At 34.1% G+C, this 26,063-nt stretch overlaps 1 protein-coding gene across 2 annotated transcripts; it reads left to right on the plus strand.

Moving 5' to 3' along the window:
- The first annotated feature begins 16,371 nt into the window (after positions 1-16,371).
- LOC121202928 (pre-mRNA-splicing factor ATP-dependent RNA helicase DEAH7) lies at positions 16,372-24,465 on the plus strand. Of its 2 annotated transcripts, XM_041085144.1 has the most exons (15): positions 16,372-16,710; positions 17,233-17,454; positions 18,272-18,351; positions 18,471-18,693; positions 19,004-19,177; positions 19,305-19,447; positions 19,681-19,775; positions 19,992-20,100; positions 20,720-20,897; positions 20,981-21,210; positions 21,299-21,475; positions 21,744-21,992; positions 22,259-22,320; positions 22,422-22,574; positions 22,664-24,465. In XM_041085144.1, exons 1-15 carry the CDS (start codon positions 16,707-16,709, stop codon positions 24,261-24,263), a joined length of 3,699 nt encoding a protein of 1,232 aa, XP_040941078.1. In that variant the 5' UTR covers positions 16,372-16,706; the 3' UTR covers positions 24,264-24,465. The 2 variants fall into 2 exon arrangements, with proteins under 2 accessions (XP_040941078.1, XP_040941079.1); XM_041085145.1 differs by lacking the exons at positions 16,372-16,710; positions 17,233-17,454 and having other exon boundaries at positions 18,298-18,351; positions 18,478-18,693.
- Positions 24,466-26,063: the final 1,598 nt, after the last annotated feature.

Consider the following 26,063-nt stretch of genomic DNA (forward strand, 5'->3'; position numbering starts at 1 on the left):
ATGACGTAGCATAAAAATTATTCCATCAATCACCAACCAAGGATCCATGTACAAGGAACGAATCGAGTTCAAAATAAGTTAAAGATATACCTTTCGGGATCTGATTTCCTTTGAGGTGTCAATTCTAAGCCACACGAGAATCGTCTCGACCTCTACATTATCCACCCAGTCAAGCACGAACAACAAAACTCTTTGAACTTTTTCAAAGAATTATTCAAATTGGCTGCTAGACCTTTTGAATTTTCTAACTACCACACCTAGATTTAGAGACACTATTTCCTTTTATTAATCACCTATAATAAAACTGAATAATTCCCCTTTACTTTTTGAGAAAATCATGGAAGGTATTAAAATTTTATATTCTTTCCAAAAGAATATCAACTTCCATAAATATTAACTCTGGAAAGTAGTAGCGAATCGTATTCACCAGGCGATATTGTTTGCTAAGCAATACTATCAGCCAAACGATACAATTTGCCGAATGATACTATTTGCTAGGTAATATAGTCTGCCAGACGATACTATTGGTCAGGCAATACAACTCACCAAAGATGTATGTATGAGGGTATACGCCTAACATATTTGTGTGAAGTCTATTCATTTTAACCATAAGGTGTAACCCTATAGGTTCTTGTAACGTTGTAGTAATACTAGAACATTTCTAATGTTACAAGCAATGAGTGCCATCTAGCAATGCATCATTGCTACCCAAGTTACAACAAGTCGTGATTCGACGTAACCTTTTTGTGATAAACTTTTCATGTATTATATCCTTTTATCCTTTATATCTAAATAGGACACAAGTCATGGTATAGTCACACCTGTATTGTCCAATCTCATATTTCTTGATATTCTGAGTAGACTACAATAAACAAATAAGTGTGATATCTCATATCAACTTACTTGAGCATGGCCATGCACTTTTACTCTCACTCTATCAAGTAGCCCAAGATATTACTCCCATTATGTAGAAAGGATAAATCCTATCTTGATAAATCATATCCCACTACATGGATTGTGGTATATCCAATATCAGTATTTACGATACAACCTACTGCGGTCAATGTTTGACTATATCAAAATATACAACTTAGGATGTTGGGGCAATGATGATCTTAAGTCAGAGCATCATATACATAGTTAGCACTATGAGCAATGTTTGTAACTATTACATAATAATCCAAGAAACATACTCATGGCGGGTCAGTCCACTATGTTGTTCTCTAACATATACTCATGTATTGATTTTGACATCCCTATGTCAATGACAATACTTAGTTATCAATCAACTACACATTAGTCTCAATGTATTATTATTGTCAAACCCCACAATAATACTTGACTAATGACCTTTTAAGAATAATCATATTATTCTCGGGACTTTATTATTAATCAATTTATTTATACACATAGAAAAAAAGGAAATAATAATGGCAATGTCTTATATTAATAACAAGGTAAAACGAGCATGTAATTGCAACCATCTCATGATTGGTCTTTGGGCATACTCTAATAGTGACACCTTAGTCTTAGGAATTAGGGTTGTCACCCGACCTTTTGGAGGATGGGTCACTAGACCTATCTCATCTATTAGGTACAATTATATATTTTATCTAGTATCTAAACCAACTTATGTAATTTATCCAACCCAATAAATAATTTTTCTATTCTCAAAAGATTATTTATTTGAATTAATTTCCTAGTTAAATTATTTTCTCAACCTAATTCTACTTTCGTAAGTCATGAAGACTTTATAGTACTAGAATCTATGAGTAAATAAATTTAATTAATTTGTTCACTAAAACTATGATGATTAATTAATTAATTTAATTTTCACTTCCAATTTTAATTATTTAATTACTTTCAATTAAGTAATAATTCAAATAAATTAATTTAACTCTAAGTCATCTCTTTCTCAAAACGAGAAAATACATTTACTGCAGATAATGATACATGCGATCTATTTATCTAATTTGTTGTTTTCATATATTCATCTCATCGATTCTAATGCAAACCATAAATATTATACTGAGCTAGCTAAGTGACCGTTTGGGCATATATAATTAGGACTCAAATAATTTGTAATTAAGTCCTGGCTCTTCATCTTTTAATTACAAAATCATTTAGTCAAGAAGCCTTTCCACTAAAGTACCATGACCGAGTTCTCCCTATTATATACCATTTCAAAAGCTACTTATTAAGTGTTTGTCCAATAACCTTGTCATATATGTGTTACCTTTATAGGATATCTTTAATCTCTTTAGGTTAAATTCATTCACCTAGTATGATCTTATTTTATCTCATGGTAGCCATTACATCTTCCTTCATGAAAAAGCCAATTATTAAGAGATAGTAATTAAATCATTCATCCTAGAAAAATGATCTATGACCACATTACTTTTCCATCTATCATGTAATACTAATAAAAGGATCATTTACCCTTTGTTAGGCTATGAATTCTACTATGCAAAAGTTGAATACCCAACGTAACAGCCTTTGGCTCTATTACTAATTGAACTCAGGCTTTCAATACATCAAAGTATATGAATCACACACATAGTCTGCCACTTACTCAAAATTGAGGTAAGCCACACTATGAACGTCATAAGTGAATAAATTTATAAACAGATCTTGAGTTTATTTTACTTGGGTTTTATCTGATGTATTGTTAGTCTAGACAACTTCATCTATATCTCTATGTTCTAGGATTTATCCACTCTCATACTCAAAATAAGGTATCTCCTTATTTGGTCTTGAAAGGCAACATAATAGCCTTTTAATCAATTTTCTCAATGTCGATTAGACAATGTACCATTTAGATTACCTTTTAATATAAGTTGTCTTCTCACATTATGATCCGACCACATAATGCAACTTAATATGAGTTAAATATTAGTTAATTAAAGACCCAATATTTGCTTATACATTTTACTTTGCATGCAAGAATTATTGAGGAAAATTACAAATGATGTTCATGTAAATGATAGAATTTTATTAAACCATTTTGTTCTAAAAATTACAAGTACATTTTGGTGAAACACTACACTAAGGGCACTAGATCCTAATAGCAACTCTAGTGGCACTACAATGTTGTTTGATAAACTAAAAAATTAAGTACTGAAAAAATAAGTATTGAAAAATAAATATTGAAAATTTAAATACTGAATTTAAATTATAAAATTGTTTGATATATTACTTTTCAATTGATTTAGTTTTTTCAATGGTCTATCAAACAAGGGCCATATTTAAATATGTATATTTTTATATATATATAAATGGATCCCATTTTTGTAAAATACAAAGGTAATAAATAAAGTCATGAAAAATTTATATAGTGTATTTTGAACAAATAACTTATATAGAATATTTAAATTTAATTTGAACTTATTCAAAGTTTGTATCATTGTTTAAAAAATATTTTACAGTAATATTTCATATACTTTATAATTAAATTTTTTAAATAAATATTTTTCATGTATAAATATTTTGAATTAAATTAACAAATACTTTGTTAGTATGAAATAAGTTAAGGGTAAACTACAATCAAGGTCATTAATCTATTAGTAAGATTATATTTTGGTTACTCAATTTTAAAAAGTTACAAAATCGTTATTATATGGCCTTCTTTGTCCGCACCGCCGATACCAATTGAAAGCTCTTCTTCCCCTTCTCTTTTATAATTTAGTTTTTTTTTCATGAAACAACTTTGAATGTTATGAATCTATGAACTAAAATCCAAACTGCTTTCTTCTCTGATCTTTTACACTGATTGTTAAATTGATTTGGATCTAAGTTATGTTCTTCTACTCATAGATGGGTATTGATCCACCGTATTGATTGTTGAATCGTCATTTGTAGCTTGCTAGCTAGACTTAAAATAAAATTATCAACCCAGTTACTTAAAAAAATTTTGAATAGTTCAATAACCATTTTGTAACTTTTTAAAGTTGAATAATAAAAACATAAACTTAATAATAATTTAGTGATCTTAGGTGTAATTTACCCTTAAATCAAAAAAGATACTTTGTTGAAATAAGATTTAATATGAATTGAACAATGACGGTATTTGGGGAATAAGCATCAGTTAACTCTGTGCCAGTAGCTGCAGTAATACAGATAATGCAAGAGTTATCTGCAATGATTGGGCGTAAAGTGTCTGTAGGTGGCTTTTTATGTCTGCCATCAAATCCCAAGGCTCAACCCTGGACAAGTGGTGAAAACTTCGAAGCTGGAGTACAGTAGGGGTAGAGGGAATTTTCGGTGGAGCGGTGAAATACGTAGAGATTAAAGAACACCAACGGAAAAAGTACTCTACTGGGTTGACACTGACACTGAGAGACTAAAGCCAGGGGAGCAAATGGGATTAGATACCCGAATAGTCCTAGCCGTAAATGATGGATACTAGGCACTATGCGTATCGACCCATGTAGTGCTGTAGCTAATGCATTAAGTATCCTGCTTGGGGAGTATGTTAACAAGAATGAAACTAAAAGGAATTGACAGGGGCCCATACAAGCGGTAGAGCATGTGGTTTAATTCGATGTAAAGAGAAGAACCTTACCAGGGCTTGACATGCCGCGAATCCTCTTGAAAGAGAGAGGTGCCTTCGGGAACGCGGACATAGGTGGTGCATAGCTATCGTTAGCTCGTGTCGTAAGGTGTTTGGTTAAGTCTCGCAACAAGCACAATCCTCGTGTTTGGTTGCCACCGCTGAGTTTGGAACCCTGAGCAGACTACCGGTGATAAGCCAGAGGAAGGTAAGGATAACGTCAAGTTATCATGCCCCTTATGCCTTGGGTGACACACGTGCTACAATAGACGAGACAAAGGGTCGCAATCCCGCGAGAGTGAGCTAACTCCAAAAACCCATCTTCAATTCGAATTGTAGGCTATAACTCGCTTGCATAAAGTAGAAATCGCTAGTAATCACCGGTCAACCATACGACAATGAATTCATTCCCGGGCCTTGTACACATTACCTATTAAACTATAGGAGCAAGCTATGCCTAAAGTCGCTACCTTAACCACAATGAGGGGAATGCGGAAGGCAGGGCTAGTGACTAGAGTGAAGTCGTAACAAGGTAGTCGTACTGGAAGGTGTGGCTGGATCACCTTCTTTTTAGGGAGAGCTAATGCTTGTTGGGTATTTTGGTTTGACATTGCTGCACACCGAAAAAGAAGTGAGCTACGTCTGGATTAAACTTAGAGATGAAAGCCTTCTTTCGTTACTTGACGGTAAAGTAAGACCTAGCCTATAAGCTTATTATCCTAGATCAGAACAAGTTGATAGGATCCCCTTTTACGCCCTCAGGTCCCTCCTATATGGCAATATGGGGGCATAAAAAGGAAATAGAGGGAAAAGGTTTATTTCGCTTTTGGCATAGCGGGCCCCCAATGGAAGGCCCGCATGACAGGCTATTAGCTCAGTGGTAGAGCGCGCCACTGATAATTGTGTAACACCCCTCACCCGTATTCATTGCCGGAATAAAGTTATAGAGTATTACTGGACTTTTTTTACAAATAAACATACATTTCTCATACATTTTTTCATTACAAATATAAAATATTCATAATCATTCATAATGTCCCTAATATGAGCCTACCAGTCCCAAAACATGCTTTAGAAGTGGTTCGAGACTAAACCGATATCTCAGGAAATATTTGGAACACTTAAAAAATTTAACAAATACAGGGGACACACACCACACATGCCCATGTCACAGGCCATGTGGACATTCGAAATGGGATCACATGGCCATGTCCCAGCCCGTGTCTGACCCCGTGTAACTCTTTGACTTAGGTCACACGGCCAACCACACGCCCGTGTGACCAGTCTATGTTCCCTTCGAAATGGCCACACACGCCCGTGTGTCAGGCCGTGTGTTAGGCCATGCCAAAACTGTAGGGTATATTGACTTATGCCACATGGCCAAGTCACACGCCCGTGTACTGGGCCTTGTGAAGCATACTGACTTGGTTTCTAATTAAACACCAGGGGATGTACGGTCGTGTCACCTGATCGTGTGTCACACATGGCTGAGACACACGCTCGTGTCTCTACTCGTGTGGACAAAAATAGGCTATTTACCAAGCCATCTTTCTCACCCAATCTTTCAATCACCTACACAAACCGAATAACACATAACATGGCATAAATAGGCATTCAAATCAATCTCAACCAAGCATAATTTATGCTAATTCTATACCATCATCCACAAGACACACAAGTATCTAAATAAGTCATTCAATTCATACCAATATCACATTTTCAAATCACCTAAATGGTTAACTTTATACATACATTATCTTGCCTAAAACCACAAGCATATCAAATTCAAATTTCAACCATTTGGCATCTATAATGCCAATTCAAAACAAGCATATAAATGGAAATTATACACAACATCTTAAAAGCCTTTTTGCACATATATACATACATCACCAAACATGCTAAAATAAGCCAAAATAAGCCAACTCACATGGCTATACACATAACAACCATTCATCATTTACAAGCCAATTCAAATGGCTAAATTCATTACCAAACTGTATACCAAAATGACCATAACTCCTATATATACCATATAACCAAATATATAAGTTCAAAAGTACCAAAGTGATAGCTTGATAGTGTGATGAAATCTTCGATTACTCCGAAATCCGAGCAAGCTTCGATAGCAATATAAAACATGAAAAAGTAAACAGAGAAGCTACAAAGCATAGTAAGCTCTTATAGTTAATAAGTAAAACTCACTATTCATTTATCAATCAAGTAGTATAAATATAATATACTACAAAATCATTAAAGCATAATGTTAATATATATTCAATCACATAAATAACCATGAACTCACAACTTTCATAGGTTCAATGCTCATATAGCTTCCATACATACCTGTACTGATATGTATCTATTTCTCATCGTTTCATATTTTCGATATACCCATTGAACCATTTGGAATACTATCAGATACTCAGGTGCCAATACATAGCCAAAGATATCTCAATCACATATCTCATATAATGCTCACTCTCGAGCTATCAATGGGTCTGCTTACACAAGCTGACGGTCATGACATAGCTACACGGTGCTACTTACACAAACTAACGAGAATCCGCAACACATGCCGAATAACTCAGCCACTGGTAGGACGTACGAACCAGCACCCAAATCACATAAACCCTAATGACATGTCATTCGTATCCTAATCTATTCCTAAGGTTCAACCGGGATTTCTCATTTTAAATATTCGTCGAACATTTTCGCACAATCATATTCGTAAACAATTCAAATATAAAGCATTTAAAACACAATTACAATAATGCTTATTAACATACAAACTTACCTTGAGAGTAAAAATGACGAAATAGATCGATTAGTCCAAAACTTTGTTTTTCCCCCGATCTAAATCTGAACTTTGCTTTTCTTGATCTATATGTAATCAAGTTTAGCTTATTTAATCATAAATCTATTCAATTTAGCCCAAAAATCACATTATGGCAACTTTACACTTTTGCCCCTAATATTTAATTTCTTTACAATTTAGTCCTTAATTCATAAAAATACAAATTCATGCAATTAGATCCCTACCTATGCTAGCCAAATTTCTTTTATTACTATAGAAGCCCTTTTTTCATTTATTTCACATTTCTACCACAAAATTTTCGTATTTTACAAATAAATCCCTAATTGACAATTTTATCAAAAATCACTTTATAAATGTTGTTTATCTAACAATAAGCATACAATTTCTATCATCACATATCAAAATACACACATAATCATCAATAGAAAAACTTTAAACCTTTAAATTTTTTTCAAATTAGTCCCTGGGGACTAGTAGATTAAGTTACAACGACTCCAAAAACATAGAAATTATTAAAAACAGAGTCAAAATCACTTACTTGCAAGCTATAATAGTTGTCGAACCAAGGAACCCTAAAAATGGTTTCTTCTTCCTTCAATTTTAGTGGAATAATATTTTGAAGAAGATGAGTGTTTATTTTTATGTTATTTTACTTAAGTTTGTTTATTGAATTACTAATCTAACCTTAACTATTAACATTAAAACACTTGACAAAAATGTTCATAAATGTCTAAAAACTAAAAAATTGGTCTAATTTCAACATAAGGACCTCCACTTTAAGATTACATAGCTATTAGACACATTTAGCTATTAGAACATAACTTTTACACTTTATGCAATTTAGTCCTTTTTATCAAATTAATCATTCAATTGATAAAATTTCTTAATGAAATTTTTACACAATCTTACATCATGCTGTAGACTTCAATTTAATAATAAAATAATTATTTTAACCTCAGATTTTTGGTCCCAAAACTACTGTTCTGAGTTGACTAAAAACGGGCCGTTACAAATTACGTCGTTGTGCTTGGGCTATGAGGGCTCTCAGCCGCATGGATAGTTCAATGTGCTCATCAGTTCCTGGCCCTAAGATGTGGATGATTCAATGCATATTAGCATGGCGTACTTCTCTTGTTCGAACCTGGGTTTGAAACCAAACTTCTCCTTAATAAGATAGATGGGGCAATTCAGGTAAGATTTAATTTAGATCCAACTTTCTATTCGCTCGTGGGATCTGGGTGGTCTAGGGGGGACAACCACGGTTCCTCTCTTCTTGATAATCCATGCATCCCTTATCAGTGTATGGACAACTATCTCTCGAGCACAAGGTTTAGGTTTGGGCTCAATGGGAAAATAAAATGGAGCACCTAACAACGTATCTTCACAGACCAAGAATGTTATAGTCTGTTTTCGATGAAATTAGAATAGTGGTTTCGGGACTATAAATCAGAGGTCAGAAGAAAATTTATTTTAATATTATTTTATAGTCAATGGTATGATAGGAAGTTAAGAAATTTTACCAATTACACGTCTAATTTGTTAAAAATGAGTAGATTGAAAAAGATGCAAAACTTGCTAAAAATAGTGGTTAAGTGATTAAGTAGCTTAACCAATAAATAAGGAGGGAATTAAGGCATAAATATGCCAAAAAAATGGCTGAGGTGGCATAGGCATTAAAAAGATGATAATATGGTGTGAACTTCCAATTTTGCCAAATTAATGAAATAAATGAAAAATTAAAGAATTCTAGACATTTCATCATCATTTTCAGTTCTAAAAATAGACATTGAATAGGTTTTAAGCTGGTTTTCCAATTTTTGCTTCATGTAAGTCAAATCCTTACCCGTTCTTGAAAATTTTATGTTTTTGTGATTGTTACAATTAGGTCCAATTAACATTTTCCTTGGTTTTTTATTTTATTGAAAATCTTGGGAGTTACCATTGATGAGTTCATATGATTTTAGTTATTAGATGATGAATTTGAGGAGTTGATGGGTATCTAAAAGTGTTTTATTAAAGAAATTTGTTAAAATTATAATTCAGGGATTAAATTGAAAAGATATTGAATTCATGAAAAATTCTAAATTTTATGGAATTCATATGTTTCTATTATTATGTATGAAAATTTTTAGGCTTGGAATGAAGATTAAATTTCATGAATTTCACTTTTCGAGCCTAGGGACGAAATCATAATTAATCAAAAGTATAAGAGCAAAATGGTAATTTTGCCTAAGATGTGAATTGGATGGAATTGAATGTGAATTTTATTAAATTGAATGAAATTTACTCTTATAGATTCGGATAGACCTAGTTCAGAATTGGATTGGGGAAAATAAAAAGTATCGAAATAATAGCTATGAATACGAACATTGTCGAGGTAAGTTCGTGTAACTAAATTTTGTATATTTATATGTTTGAATTGAATGTTATATATGTAAATTGTGTAATTGTTATTTATATGAAATTGATTACATATCCGACAAAGAATGATAAATGTGAAGTCCCGTTTGAATAAATGAAATTCGATGGATTCAAGATTTCCCATATTGGTTGTAGTCATGCATATTTGCGGACACATAATAGTTCGAAAGAACGTCCCGTTATAAGCCCTATCAAGCTTCCCATTATATGGTTCTTGCGAGCTTCCCGTTAATAGCTCTTCGGAGCATCCTGATTGGTTGTGATTCTGCATGTGTTGTAGACACACCACAACTCTTATGAACGTCTCGTTATAAGGCTCTTCGTGAGCTTCTAAATTAAAGGTTCTTTATGAGCTTCCCGATATGGCTCGCTTGAACTTTTTGATATATAGCTATCCGGAGCTTCCCGATTAATGGCTCTTCGGAGCTACCCGTTATTGGCTCTCATGAGTTTCTTGAATATGGCTCTTATGAGCTTCCTGTTTTATAGCCCGGATAAGCTTCCCATTATAAAGCTCATATGACCTTCCCGTTATATGGCTTGAGAGAGTGCTTTCCGTTTATGTGCTCTTATGAGCATTCCCGAATATGAATTGATGGATTATAGTTTTGTACACTTAGTGTATAATACTCGTGTACCCATCGATATTTTAAATAATTCAACGGGCAAAAATCTTGACATAAGAACATATGAATCCAAATTGAATCGTTACTCGTATAATATGAAATACATGGAACTTGACATTTGATGAGTTCATCCTTATTCTTAATATTCACATGAAATAAATAACTAACATGTTTGGTAAGATTATGTGCTTAGGCTTTTGGCCAAGTTGTTTGGAATGTGTTTGTATGCTTAACGTAAATGTAAATGAATGGTAAGATAATTTCCATTATACGAACTTACTAAGCATTAATTACTTACTTTATTTTATTTCCTCTGTTTTATAATACTCGGAAGCTCGTTAAGGTTGGAAGTTGGTCGGAGCTACATCACACTATCCTACAGCTCGTTTAGGTATATATAGCAAAAATTTCTTGTGAGTATAATGGCATGTATAGGCTAAAATGGTCAAGGATGGCATATATGTGTTTGGTTGGGATTAGCTATTAGTATGGCTTGTAAATGGTATGTTTTGATATATAAAATAGTCTTAATATGCTTAATGTGTGTTTGAAATGGTTGATTAATGAAAATCAGATAGGCATATTGATTATGATAGAAAAATTGATAGAAGATGCCTATATGTACATATGGTATTTTGGTAAGTATAGATACTTGAACATATGTGTTGATATGTCTTACATAATTTTTGGCTAGATTTGAATGATTTATATTGGATTGGGAATATGTTTAAATGTTAATATAGGTGAAAGATAAGTTTGGGTGAGAAATAAGGCTCGGAAATGGCTTTATTTTGTCCACACAGGCAGAGACACGGGCTTGTGTCTCTGCCGTGTGTGACACACGGCCATGCGCACGGGCATGTAGTTCGGCCGTGTGTCCCTTGCATCTTTAAAATTGCAAAATAAAATGCTCAGATATTTTCACTCGGGTAGAGACAAGGGTGTGTATCTCAGCCGTGTGTGGCATACAGCCTGGCACAAGGGTGTGTGACTTGGCCGTGTGGACCCTACACCTAATTAATGTAAATTAAAAAGTTCACACAGCCTAGCACACGGGTGTGTTGCTTGGCTGTGGTCAGTAACCACCTAATTTGGACCTGGGCTGGGACACGGTCGTGTGTCCCTATTTCGAATGTCCACACGGCCTAAGACACAGGCATGTCTCTCGACCATGTGAGACACATGGCCTGGCCACACGGACGTGTGTCCTTTGCACCTTGGAAAATTTTTGAGATTTTGCGAAAAATTCTCTAAGTTCCCAGTTTAGTCCTGACTTATTTTAAATACATATTTTGGGCCTTTAGGGCCCATTTAAGGGATAATATGGTTGATTTCGAATATGAATAGTAAATGATATGAATCAATTGTATTTGTTTTGTAAACTTTGGTAATGCTCCGTAACCCTGTTCTGGTGACAGATATGAGTTAGGGGTGTTATAAAGAACTATGATATTACCCTTTTCATTCTGGGGTGACGAAGAGATCGTACCATTCGAGCTTTTTTTATGCTTTTTTCGGAGGTCCAAAGAAAGTTGCAGTCAATAGGGTTTTCCTAATCTTCCCTTCCCGATAGGAAGAACATGAAATTCTTTTTCTTTTTTGCAGGAACTAAGAGATTGGATCTAGCCTTAAGAAGAATGCTTAGTTGATAAATAATTCACTTCTTGGTCTTCGACCCCCTTAGTCACTACGAACGCCCTCGATCAGTGGAATGGGATGTGTCTATTTATCTATCTCTTGACTCAAAGTCGGAGAAGGTTTGAAAAAAGGATCTTAGATGTTTAGGGTTGGGCCAAGAGGGTCTCTTAACGCCTTCTTTTTTTTATTCCCATCGGAGTTATTTCTTATTTCATAAATACTTACCATGGTAAGGAAGAAGGGAGGAACAAGCACACTTGGAGAGCGTAGTACAACAAAGAGTTTTATGCTGCATTCGGGAAGAATGAATTGCTTCCGAAAAAGAATGTATTGGTTCTCCCCCAATTTGTTGGACCGTAGGTGCAATGATTTACTTCACGGGCGAGGTCTCTGGTTCAAGTCTAGTGTAATGGCCTAAATTCAAGGTTATCGTAATAGTGGTTTTGGTAACCACAAATCTGATTTAAAGAGAAATTTATTTTAATATTTTTGCATGAATATTTATATGATAAGAAAATCGTATTAAAATATCAATAGAAAAATTTTACTGATTTAATGGTTAGTTAGAAAAAAAGGAATTATTGAAAGAATTGGGTAAAAACAAAGTATCGAGACCTTGATCTCATAAAACCGAGTTGAAAATATTTTTATAAATATTTATGAAATGTTAGTGATGTGGTATTAAAATTTCGTTAGAAAATTTTAATGTTTGGGTAGTCAATTAAATGAAAAGGACTAAATTGAAAAAGGTGTAAAAGCTACTAGAATGATTAAATAGCTTAAGTGTCTAATGAGAAAGGATTTAAAAGGAAATTAGACCCAAAATTTATTTGGGCTGGATGGCAAGGGTATGAAATTAGCAGGAAAATTGATGATTTAAGGGCAAAATTGGAATATTGCATAATTAACTAAATAAAGATAGGACTAAATAGGAAATATCTAGATTTCTCTTCATTTCTCTTCATTCTCATCAGCCAATAAGTCCATAGGAGGGGTTCTTTAAGCTGGTATTTCATAATTTTTGTGCCAAGTGAGTTAATCCTTGCCTATTTCTTGTAATTTATGTGTTTCTAAGACTTTTACAACTAGGTCCTACTATTAAATTCATTAGTTTTTAATTTCATGGATGAAATTGAAAGTCACCATGGTTGAGCTCTGTAAGTTTATGATGAAATAGAATGAAATTGAAGCTTTAATTTGTTTATGAGATGATTTTATTAGGTAATTTTAATAGAAATTGATTTTTAGGACCTAATTGTGAAAATGTTTGGAATTAAAGTCTAGTGCTGAAATTATGATTTCCAAAGGTTGTAAACTAGTTTAAGGTGATAGAATAAAGTGTTAATTGAGAAAAATCAGCTCAATTGAGAGGCTAATTGAGTAGGGACGAAATTATCATTTATTAAAAGCCTAGGGGAAAAATGGTAATAAACAGCTTGCACTAAAACAATTTTGGACAGCAGCAGTAGGAAAACTTTGAAAAATCACCATAAATTGTAGAAATATAATTAAAAGATGAAAAAAATGGAATTAAATATTATTGAGTCTAGTTTCTCATAAAAGAAACGGTGTAAACAATGGAATTGTAAATCATGAGATATAATAAATTTTGTGACACAAGGTCAGAATGAATTCGGGTTCCCCTATTCTGACTTTGAAAAATCATAAAAAATTTAAGAAAAATAGTTAGGGGCTTAAATTTATATTTCTATAATCCTGAATGAGTATATTTTTAAGATAAACAAACAAGAACATCATTCGAATTCCGTATGAAGAGATAATTAATTTTTAATGAAGAAGGGTCAAAACTGTCAGACAACAGAACAGGGGTGACTTTAAAGAATAAACTGTACTTATTAGCTAAACCAAAATTCTGAAAATTTTATGGTAAGAAGATATGTGAGTCTAGTTGCAGGAAAAATTAGCGGATCCTAATTTGGAGTTTTGTAGCTCAAGATAAAAATAATTTAGTGACTATGACTCACGTAGACAGCTTTGAATGAACTATAAATAATAGTGGAATTATAGAGAATGTTGCATATGAACATGAAATGTATTAAATTGATAATTATATTTATTTATTTAGATCCAGAAGATTCAAATACGAAGCTAGATCGAGGAAAAGAAAAAGTTTGGGATCAGTAGATTTGTGTATACGAACAAGTATCGAGGTAAGTTCATGTAACTTGAATTATATTCTTAAATACTTGAAATGTATGTTATTGATGAATATAATTTGAATGTTCATTGTATGAAAATTGATGAAACATTGATATATTTGATAAAAAAGGGAAGAAATCCCGGTTGAATGAAAGGAAAATTCGATGGATCTCTAAAAAGGAATTGACGGTAAAAAGGATCTAGCCCGGACGGGTGATCCTATCCTGATATAGCCCTCCCGAAGAATATGTGTAAAATGGATTTAGCCCGGACGGGTAATCCGAATTAGGGTCTGAATTTAGCCTAGACTGGTAATTCAGATCCAAGCTCATTAGAGTAATTGTCGTTGTAGGGGATTTAGCCTGGACTGGTAATTCCGACAATACTCTATGAGTTTATATTATAAGAGATTTAGCCTGGATTGGTAATCCCACTGTAAGGATGAGGTTCGCGGAAGTGTGCTCTCTGAAATGGAACTGTGCTCACATGTATATGAATTGACGGACCCGGAAATGTACACTAAAAGTGTACCTCTGAAAATCCATCGAAAATTCCAAGAACTTCAATGGGATAAATATGGAAAAATAATAAGGGAATGGAAATCATGGTATTGATGAGCTCATCAATCATGGTATATATATTATTGACACATGGAAATCATTGTACTAACTTGAATGTTGAGTTTGTGCATGTTAGGGTAATAATGCATTGAATGGATATATGAATGTTTATTTCACTGTATTGAAAATATTAGGTAAGTATAATTCTTGTTACATGAGCTTATTAAGCACAAAGTGCTTACCCTATTTCCTTTTTCCCTGTTTTGTAGTGTTAAGAGCTCGGAGGTCGGACTTGGTCGGAGACACATCACACTATCAACTTCAAGATTTTGGTATATCAAGAAACTTTATTTTGGAAATCAATGGCATGTATAAGCTAATAAAGTAAATGTTAATGTGATATGAATGTAAGGTCAGCTATTGGTATGGCTAACAAATCTTGGTTTTGGTATGTGATGAGGTTATCTTATAAAAATGCATGAATCTATCTTGAAAATATGTTGAATTGGATTGGTTGATGTGGATTAGTCTCGGTTTAATATTGCAGGGAAGGTTAAATATTTATAAAGGGGCTATATTGAGTAAAAAAATTAATTTGTAAACTCCGGCAATGCCTCATACCCTATTCTGGCAATGAATACTGGTAGGAGGTATTACATCTAGGATACCCCAGTTGTGCCAAGTTGTTCAATAGTAGTAGCATTGTTGAGTTACCTAATCCTTTGGCTTAGGATTAGTCAGTTCTATTTCTTGATGAGGGTGGGAAAAGGAGATAACTCAGCGGTAGAGTGTCACCTTGACGTGTTGGAAGTATCAGTTCAAGCCTGAATATGCTTAAACCCAATGTGAGTTTTTCTATTTTGCCTTGCCCCTCGCCGTGATCGAATAAGAATTGATTGAATAGCTCAAACTTTGCAAAAGTTTTATTACCATTAAAAATATTAGTGGGCCAAGCCAGACCAGGTTATGCCAATGCCTAATTTCAAAAACTTTTCCAACTTCAAGCTCGCTTTACTTGAATCACTCATTTCATTGTTTAAAAACAATAAAAAAATTATATTTAAATTTAATTATTAAAAAAATATCAATATAACTTGTTTACATTTTTATTATTTTAAATGGTAAAACAAGCTGAGTTCGGCTAGCCTAAGGTTAAAAAATATAAATCTAAGCCTAACCCTATTTTGGGCTAGGTGGGTTCTACTACTAGTGAACATTTCTAATTATTATTTAAAGAGTAAATAATATATATTTTTCTAAATTTTGAAAATTTTTATATTCTTCATGATATAAAATTTTAAAATGAATTTTAAAAGATTTTAATTTTTTTGAACTTTAAAATTTTTTTATAATATTTATATACTTTTAAAAAATAACGACTAAATTAGTAAAAATTATAAAACCAAATTAATAAAAATTATAAACTTTGAAGACTACAAAATTATTTTACCATTTTTTAATTGCTACATTAATAATTTAACCGCAAAATTAGATAAAGAAATAAAGTTTTTTAAATTAAAAAAATAAAAAATTTAATATCTCAAAACTAAAATGTAGAGACGTCCTTTTAAATTTCAAAAGAGTATAGGCACCTCTCACATATTTAAACCAAATACAAATATAGGGTACTGCATTCATTACACGGGAAGTTCTTTTTTTCAATTATTTAAAGTCTTTTCCCTTCTTCTATCGTCATCTTCATCCTACCATCGTCCATCTCCATCTCGTCTCGGCAAATCAATTTTTTTTTGTTCCTTTTCTTCTCTTCTCATCTCAGTTCTCCCACACCGCCGTGTCCGCTGTTTTTTTCCGGATCTGACCCGTATCCCGTGTTGGAATCCCTGTCGGATCGTGTTGGGTACTGCATCCCAAATTGCTGAGTTCGGGAAACGAAGGATATATCATTCATCTCAACCTTATTGTATAGATTAACTATGAGTAAGTTTGCTAGTAGTCTTGCCGCTTCACTTTCAAAATCTTGTTCATGTGCAAGTATCAATTTAGGGTTTGGGGGTGAAATTTTTAGATGACCTGATTCTTTTGGTTTTCTTCTACTTAGCTATGTTTTCTGTGACTTTGGATAGCAAACTGTCTTTAAAGTAGTGTTTTTTGTGCTCTTATTCAGCTTTCATAGTAATAATTGCTCCTCCGTGTACGGTCTGTTCTGATGGTTTTGTTCTTGAGAGTACTTTCACCGCTCTGTTTTCTCTGATATCTTACCATGACCCATGATTCTATTCAATTCTCTCTTTGTCTAAAAAAAGAGAAAAAAAAAGTAATGACATTTTAGTTCTGTTGCCCAAATTTGCTTGGCACTTTTACATTTTAAATTATCTGTAATACCTTACCGTTTTCTTCTTCCTATGGATACCATTACAGCATGCAGTTGAATGTTTCTTTAAGGTATTTCTGCCTCCAATTCGCCTTCTGTTTGTTGATTGAATTTTTTTAAGTTATTAGGTTTGGACGTTGGTGCTAGAGAGAAGCAAGGAAATCCTAAAGTTGATGATGGATTCAAGGTTCCAAAAGAAAAAATAACCTGCATTGCGGCATCTGTTGATGTGGATGAGGGGTTTGAATCTTCTGGAGTTGAAGAAACTAGGAGTACTGTTACAAATGGCAGCCGAAGCCACACTAACAGACGCTATCGTGATAAGACAGCTAGTGAAACAACTAATTCTGGTAAGCTTTTTATTTTTATTTTGTCTTTAATAAGCTTAGTAATGGTTTTTAATTAAGAAACCGTTTTTTCTTTTTTAAATGTAAAACTTTTATAGTAAGCAGCAACATAACTAAATCATCATATGCTGATAATGAGAAGATTTATTGTTCCTATTCCCTTGGCTCCAATTTTTTTGGTTCAAAACTTGATGTTTAAGTGCATGCTTGAGTATTTGGCAATCAATCCTGTGAAATAGTTTCTAGTTAAGGTGGCATAGAAGCATATAGGCCAGGCGTAATCTGTTCTTACAATTAATGATTGTTTTTTGGTCTCTCCTCTCCACAAACTGTCTAATGTATTTGGCAGAAGGAGATGATGTTATTTATGCCTATACATGCATTTCTCTCTGTGGATGGGTAACCTATATATTTGATTTGAGGCATAGTATGATGACAGCATAACTTATTGCGGAAGTTATACAGCCAAGTCGTTTGCATGCTGATGACCAGTTTTGACATTTAAGATTTAAGAATTAAGATGGATTTTCAACTCACGCTTTCTTAACCTTGTGTTTAGTGTTCGTCATTTGCCTTTAGTGTGGAAGAAAAGGTTGGGGTCTGGCGGAATTTTTTTGTTTTTTTATTTTTAGTGGGGGCAGGGGTCAAACATGGTGATTCTGATAGTATATACCTTTTTCACTAGTAATCCCTTGTTTTAACAAGCCCTGATGCCCCTTGTGTCTGGAGGACATTTTTTTCCTTTTCTTTTTTATGCTCTTGCTGTGTTTATGTTTTCCTTCTGTTATTCAATTAAATTTCTTTTGTTGCTATATTGCAGAAAGTGGAGTTACGCTAGACAGTGGAGGAAGTGATGATACATTTGGTACTCCTCGCTCAAGAGAACATAGGAGTTCGGATGTAAGTGTATAACTTGCTGTCAATATCATTCTGGTATTCTTTTTGTTTTAAATATAGCTATATATTATTCTGCAAACATATCAAACCTTGTATGCATCTGATTATTCTTTCAATTGAAGGTTCCAGCTTCACCTAGTCAGAGTTCCCGTACTGTCTCTTCTAGGAGTTTAAGGTATGAGAGAGAAGATCATGGTATGGAGAGAAGAGGTTCCAGTGATGATTCTAGAAATGAGCACAGGATTGCAAGAAAAAGACACTATTATGATGATAGAAGAGACACCCATGGCCGATATGGTGAAGATTATAGAAGAAGCCGGAATAGATATGAAAGTAGGACACCTGGTATGTGATACTTCAAACTGAATGGATGCATGATTGGGTACTGTATCTCTGAACTAATATCATTTGCATTTGGATTGTCAAGCGAAACAATTACGTTTGTGCATGTTTCTGAGGCTGGGTGGTATGGAGATGATGGATTAATGTATTCAAACTTGATTACTTGGAACTAAAACATTTAGGTTTGAGGAAGTCCTTGATAGCTTATGAATTCAACATACTTCTTAGAGTTTGTGCTCTTTTAGATTCATGCTATCTTTTTGGCGTCTTTGCTAATGGGCAAGATGGTAATTGACATCTTAATCCTTTGTAGGCAGATCTGATTGGGATGATGGGAGATGGGAATGGCAAGATACCCCAAACTGGGATAGTTACTCTGGTAGTAGCAGGCGCCATCAACCTTCTCCAGCTCCAATGTTTCTTGGGGCTTCACCTGATGCTAGATTAGTTTCTCCATGGATGGGAGACCGAACTCCTCGTTCAACTGGTATGTTATTCAGTATATAAAGCCTTTCTTATTGTGGATTTTATTGATTGTTCTCGTCTTCTTTTATTTCAATATTTTGAATTAAGAGACCAAACATCTTTTATCCTCATGCTGAAATTTGGTACAGTTAGTGCTTCTCCTTGGGACCATGCGTCTCCTTCTCCAGTTGCAATACGAGCCTCTGGGGCATCTGTAAAATCTTCAAGCTCTAGATATGGTCGGACATCACACCAGCTTAGCTTTTCAAGGGAAAGTTCTCAGTCATTTGAGGTAGCATAAAGTGTTTTCCTATTTCCTTTTCCCTTCCTCTTTATTCCCCACTGTTAAATATATCTCTTTAAGTGATATTTCTGGATAGGACTGAACAGTTAGTTAATACTGGGTAATGGTAGTGATCTTTTCAGAGTTTTTATTGGAATAGTCAACTTTCCCGTCTTGATAGTAGTCCTTTTATGTTTGCCAATGTTAATATTTGGTCATAATTTGTTATGTTTATTGTATAGGATGAAGCGGATAGGAACAGTTTGGCAGAAGAACACAATTATGAGATTACAGAAAGTATGCGCTTGGAGATGGAGTATAATTCAGACCGTGCATGGTAAATTAATTCATCCTAGGTTGAACATCCTGATATCCCTTTCTTCATAGGGTATTAAAATTTATTGTACCGTAAAATGAAAATGAGAATATTAATAGTAATTCTGTAGGGTGGCTTTTGACCGGTCATTGTTGGTGATTCTGTCATCCATTCTGGGCTTTATGAGGTCTGATGAAACGTTGTCTCAACTTTCCTTGCTGGTATATCTTTTTGCAGGTATGATAGAGAAGAAGGAAACACCATGTTTGATGCCGATAGTTCATCACTTTTTCTTGGGGATGAAGCTTCATTCCAAAAGAAAGAAGCAGAGTTGGCCAAAAGATTGGTATTGCTTTCTGGCTGTATTATCAAATAATCTTTTATGTCCAGTATATGTGTCATGTTTCACGTTGTGTCATCTATGGTAAAATGCTGGATGCCTGATTTTACAGCTGCTGTTTGTATGTAAACATGATTTAGCTATTACATTAAAATAAATAAAGACCTTAATGACTATATTTGAAGATACTGATTAAAAATTGTTATGATCTTAGGTTTCCTAATGTCTTACAACTTTTGAGTTCTGAATAATAGTTAAATGATAGTGTGATAAGAGAGAAGTGATGACATTGATTTCTGGCCTTAACATAAGTGATGAGGTATAATAGGTTTAAACAGTCTTCCAAAGATGGTATTCTTTTCCACATTTTTTCAAATTAATTCTCAAGCCGCTGTGATTAGGGTTAAATGTTTTGCAGAGATTTAAACTGGAGTGGCTGTTTATTATTTTATTGCCCTCCATATTTTGACTTTAAAATAAATAGAATGATAAACTTCTATCTACTTTTATTTTCCTGGCTTAAGTTGTCTTAGTTTGAACACGTTTCCCCTTCCTCCCTTTCTTAAATCTGTTGTTATTTGCTGAATAAAATGGTTTCTAAACACTTGTGTCATCTCCTAAACAGGTTCGGAGAGATGGGACTAAGATGTCACTTGCTCAGAGCAAAAAGTTGTCTCAGCTTACTGCTGATAATGCTCAGTGGGAAGACCGACAGCTTTTAAGATCTGGAGCTGTTAGAGGTACTGAGGTGCAAACCGAGTTTGATGATGAGGATGAACGCAAGGTGATTCTTCTAGTACATGGTAAGTGAATATTATGATCTTTCTGTTGATATATGAAATATTATTTCTTCTGGCTAAATGTTCTTTATATTTTGTTGTCACAGATACAAAACCTCCATTCTTGGATGGCAGAATTGTGTTCACCAAACAAGCAGAGCCAGTCATGCCTATAAAAGATCCGACATCGGATATGGCCATAATTTCACGAAAAGGATCTAATTTGGTTAGGGAAATTCATGAGAAGCAAAGCATGAATAAGTCTCGCCAAAGGTTTTGGGAGCTTGCAGGCTCTAAGCTTGGTGATATCCTTGGAGTTGAGAAAACAGCAGAACAGGTATTATTTATAAAATTAAATTCTTTGATATTCTTTTACTGAAAACTATAATGTAGTTCATCAGTTAACTCTCTTCATTGGATGCTAGATTGATGCTGACACTGCCGAAGTAGGTGAACATGGTGAAATTGATTTCAAAGAAGATGCTAAATTTGCACAACATTTGAAGAAGGGGGAGGCTGTAAGTGAATTTGCAATGTCCAAAAGCATGGCTGAGCAGCGTCAATACTTGCCGATATATTCTGTGCGGGATGAGTTGCTGCAGGTTTGACATTTATCTATTAGTATACGTTGATAGAAGATTGAACTAAATAACTACTTTAGCTTGACACTTGCTCTTTGAGTTTGGTGCTGGTGGGTATTAGCCACTTGGACATGCAAGGATAAATTGCAGCTGCTGAAAGGAATCCAAAAGTTCCCCCTTACAATTTTATAAATTTTCCCTTTTTCACTTTAAAGCTAAATTCTATCATGTTGACTATACTAAGTTTTTATTGACCATCTCATTCTTTTCTTCCTTGTATGTTTGGCAGGTGATTAGAGAAAATCAGGTAGTAGTTGTTGTGGGTGAAACTGGGTCTGGTAAAACAACTCAACTTACACAGTATCTTCATGAAGATGGGTACACTATAAATGGTGTAGTTGGTTGTACCCAGCCTAGGCGTGTGGCTGCCATGAGTGTAGCAAAAAGAGTTAGTGAAGAGATGGAGACAGAACTCGGTGATAAAGTTGGCTATGCCATACGTTTCGAAGATGTGACTGGGCCAAACACCATAATTAAGGTGAGTCATTCATTTTATATCAGAAAGCCAATGCCAAATTTTTATACACTTTAAGTATAATCTGCATTGCTTATATTCTTATCTTGGGATGAAGAATGCACCAAGCTTTGTCTTTTCAGTTCTAGCAGTTTGGCCATCTTCCCATTATCTTGGTCTAAAATTGATCTATTATTTTCTCTGCTTAATTGTTTGGAGCATTGTTCTTTTTTCTTTGTTGTGTTTGCTGTTGGTATGACGTGCTAATTTTTCTCCTTCAAACTTTACAGTATATGACTGATGGTGTCCTCCTTCGTGAAACATTAAAAGATGCTGATCTTGACAAGTATCGGTAAGAAGAAACTATATTTTATTGTTCTTGTCTATCCCAATTGTCAAATGAATTAGTGGTGAAACCTTTGTTATTTACATCCAATTTTTCAAATATTGCAGTGTCATCGTAATGGATGAGGCACATGAGAGATCACTAAACACTGATGTGCTATTTGGAATATTGAAAAAGGTGGTTGCTCAACGCCGTGATTTCAAGCTTATTGTGACATCTGCAACTCTCAATGCACAGAAATTTTCAAATTTCTTTGGAAGGTAAGTGTCTTGTTTTAATATCAATTTATGCTGGCATCTTCTTCCTCTAATGAATTTAATATGAATAATTATGTTCTAAAATTTTGCAGTGTACCGATTTTCCACATTCCTGGTAGAACATTTCCGGTCAATATTCTCTATAGTAAGACTCCTTGTGAGGATTATGTTGAAGCTGCAGTGAAACAGGCCATGACTATTCATATCACCAGCTCTCCAGGTGACATCCTCATCTTCATGACTGGCCAAGATGAGATTGAGGCGGCTTGTTATGCCCTTGCAGAACGAATAGAGCAACTCATCTCCTCCACCAGGAAAGGTGTTCCTAAACTACTCATACTTCCAATATACTCCCAGTTGCCTGCTGATTTGCAGGCAAAGATATTCCAGAAGGCTGAAGATGGAGCTCGCAAATGCATTGTTGCCACTAACATAGCTGAGACATCCTTGACTGTAGATGGAATTTTTTACGTTATCGATACTGGTTATGGTAAAATGAAAGTCTATAACCCTAAGATGGGTATGGATGCTCTTCAAGTTTTCCCTGTTAGTCGTGCTGCTGCTGACCAGCGTGCAGGTCGTGCTGGTAGAACTGGGCCAGGCACATGTTATAGGTTGTATACAGAGAGTGCATACTTAAATGAGATGCTGCCAGCTCCTGTGCCCGAGATACAAAGGACCAACCTTGGCAATGTGGTGTTGCTGCTCAAGTCTCTTAAAATAGAGAACTTGCTAGATTTTGATTTCATGGATCCACCACCACAGGAAAATATCCTTAATTCTATGTACCAGCTATGGGTCCTGGGTGCGCTTAATAATGTTGGGGGCTTGACTGACATTGGATGGAAAATGGTGGAGTTCCCATTGGATCCGCCGCTTGCCAAGATGCTTTTGATGGGTGAACAGCTAGAATGCTTAGATGAGGTTTTGACCATTGTTTCAATGCTTTCAGTCCCATCTGTATTTTTTCGACCCAAGGATAGAGCAGAGGAGAGTGATGCAGCAAGGGAAAATTTTTTTGTACCAGAATCCGATCACCTAACATTGCTTAATGTTTACCAGCAATGGAAAGCTAATCAGTATCGAGGAGACTGGTGTAATGACCACTTTTTGCATGTAAAAGGGTTGAGGAAAGCCAGAGAGGTGAGGTCTCAGCTATTAGATATTCTGAAGACGTTGAAAATCCCACTAACGTCCTGTGGATTTGATTGGGACATAGTGAGGAAAGCCATTTGTTCTGCATATTTTCACAATGCAGCAAGATTGAAGGGCGTTGGAGAGTATGTTAATTGCAGGAATGGAATGCCATGCCATTTGCACCCCAGCAGTGCTCTTTTTGGGTTGGGTTATACTCCTGAGTATGTAGTTTATCATGAATTGATTCTGACAACAAAGGAGTACATGCAGTGCGTGACTGCAGTGGAGCCACAGTGGCTGGCAGAACTAGGTCCCATGTTCTTTTCAGTTAAAGAGTCGGATACGACATTGTTGGAGCATAAGAAGAAACAAAAGGAGGAGAAAACAGCCATGGAGGAGGAAATGGAAAATCTAAGGAAGATGCAAGCGGAGGCAGAGAAAGAAAGCAAGGAGAAGGAGAGGCAGAAGAGAGCAAAGCAGCAGCAACAAGTTTCAATGCCTGGTTTGCGAAAGGGTTCTTCTACTTATCTAAGACCCAAGAAGTTCGGTTTGTAAATGCGAAATTATCACTAGTTGAGACACCAACAAAACTCTGGTTATTCTTCTTGTTACCCATAACCTGGAGATTGTTTGTATTTTTATACACGACGTGGCAAAAATTAAAATTACAATAGTTATTGCTGTGTCTTATAGACGCTTGTATCATTGTCTTCTTTTTGTTATCAGAGGAAATGTTGGTCGTCGATGATCCTTTTTATGCGTGTGTATTTCAAGTGACCATCTTTTAGGCTTCCATTGTTGATTTTATGCTGATATAGTAGACAGAGTACAGAATGACGAAAATACTTTTTTCTCCTTCAGGTTGCTAAAAGAGTTCAATTGTTTTCAATGTATGTACACTTGAAAGAATTTGAAGGTTTAATTATGTTAGTGAAGCCAAGACATCATGAAAAGCATATGAGAAACTTTTTACATCAAGGATTTCAAAAATGAAAATTATTTATTTGGTTAAAAATATTAGAGTCTCAGAAAGGGTTTTGAGTTGCTTGTTCTATCTAAAGACGTGACAAATTTCCTGAAAATCTAGCTTCAAGACCATGTGTAACTGTGTCAGCTATTAAAAATGGTTAAGTTCTGCACATCATCTCTGTGCTTTACGTTGCTATTATTTGATCAAGACGAGTCTGTTTATTTTTCAAATTAGCTTGTTTTAGTCATATGATTAACGCATTCCGTTACCACAGTTAAATAATGGGTAAATCACACTAACCATCCTTGATCAATGTTTAAAATTACTCTTTAGTCACTCAGCTTTCAAAGATTACATTATAGTCACTAATATTTTTGAGTGATTACATTTTGATCACTTGTAATTTAAATTTCTGACAAGGGAATAACATGACAAATTAATTTTAAGGATTAATAATTAATTTGGCCCCAAAACTATAACTAAAATATCATTTTCATATTTTTAAATTTTTTTCTTAACAATAACTCTACAATTTTTTTTAACAAAAAGCTTAAATAATAAATAATATAAAAACTATAACTATTTATTCAAAATTATAAAAAATATTGAAATTTCTAAAAATATTATAAAAATTATAAAAAATTCCAAAATAATAATAAAAACCATGTACCTTCTCTTCTTCCCATTACAAATCCATCATCTACTTTCTGCTTCCTCTCATCGTTGCCTCGTCGCGTTGGCGATCTTCTTTTGACCATCGATGGCAACAATTTTTACCCTTTGAATTTTCAGAATTTTTTTTACACTTTTTTTTTGTAAAATTTAATATATTAAATTTTATAATGTATATATTTTTATAAAATTGGTATTTCTATATGAAGTAAAGAAATCATATAGAAAATCAGAAACGCATTAGTGGAAAAACCATCAAACTGAACAAAGTAAATGAGAAAAAAATTCACCCAATGGAATTCTCAAATTTGGATATATTTTTAACAATTTAGAAATTAGAATCTCAAATCAGAAACTTGCAGTGCCCAATCAACCAGGTCCTACTTAAAACATCGAAGCTTTCAATAGGTTAAGATTGAAACTCTCCGGAAACCATTGTTTTCTTTTTCTTTTATATACATGGGGTGAAAATAATTTTTTATTAAATTTATAAGAAATTGGTATAAATAATATAGATGCCTTTAGTTGAGATGGTAATATTGTGAGATTAGAGTTTATGATGTTTTGGTTTCAACTTTTCTAGATTTTTTATAAAAACATAAAAAGATAAAAATACACCTTAAAATAATGTTTATCTTTTTGTAAAAATAAGGAATTTTTAATAAATTCATGATTGAGTCAAAAATCTGATTGAGGTAACACCAGCTCAGTTA

The sequence above is a fragment of the Gossypium hirsutum genome, chromosome A13, assembly GCF_007990345.1.
Source record: "Gossypium hirsutum isolate 1008001.06 chromosome A13, Gossypium_hirsutum_v2.1, whole genome shotgun sequence".
Taxonomy (NCBI): domain Eukaryota; kingdom Viridiplantae; phylum Streptophyta; class Magnoliopsida; order Malvales; family Malvaceae; genus Gossypium; species Gossypium hirsutum.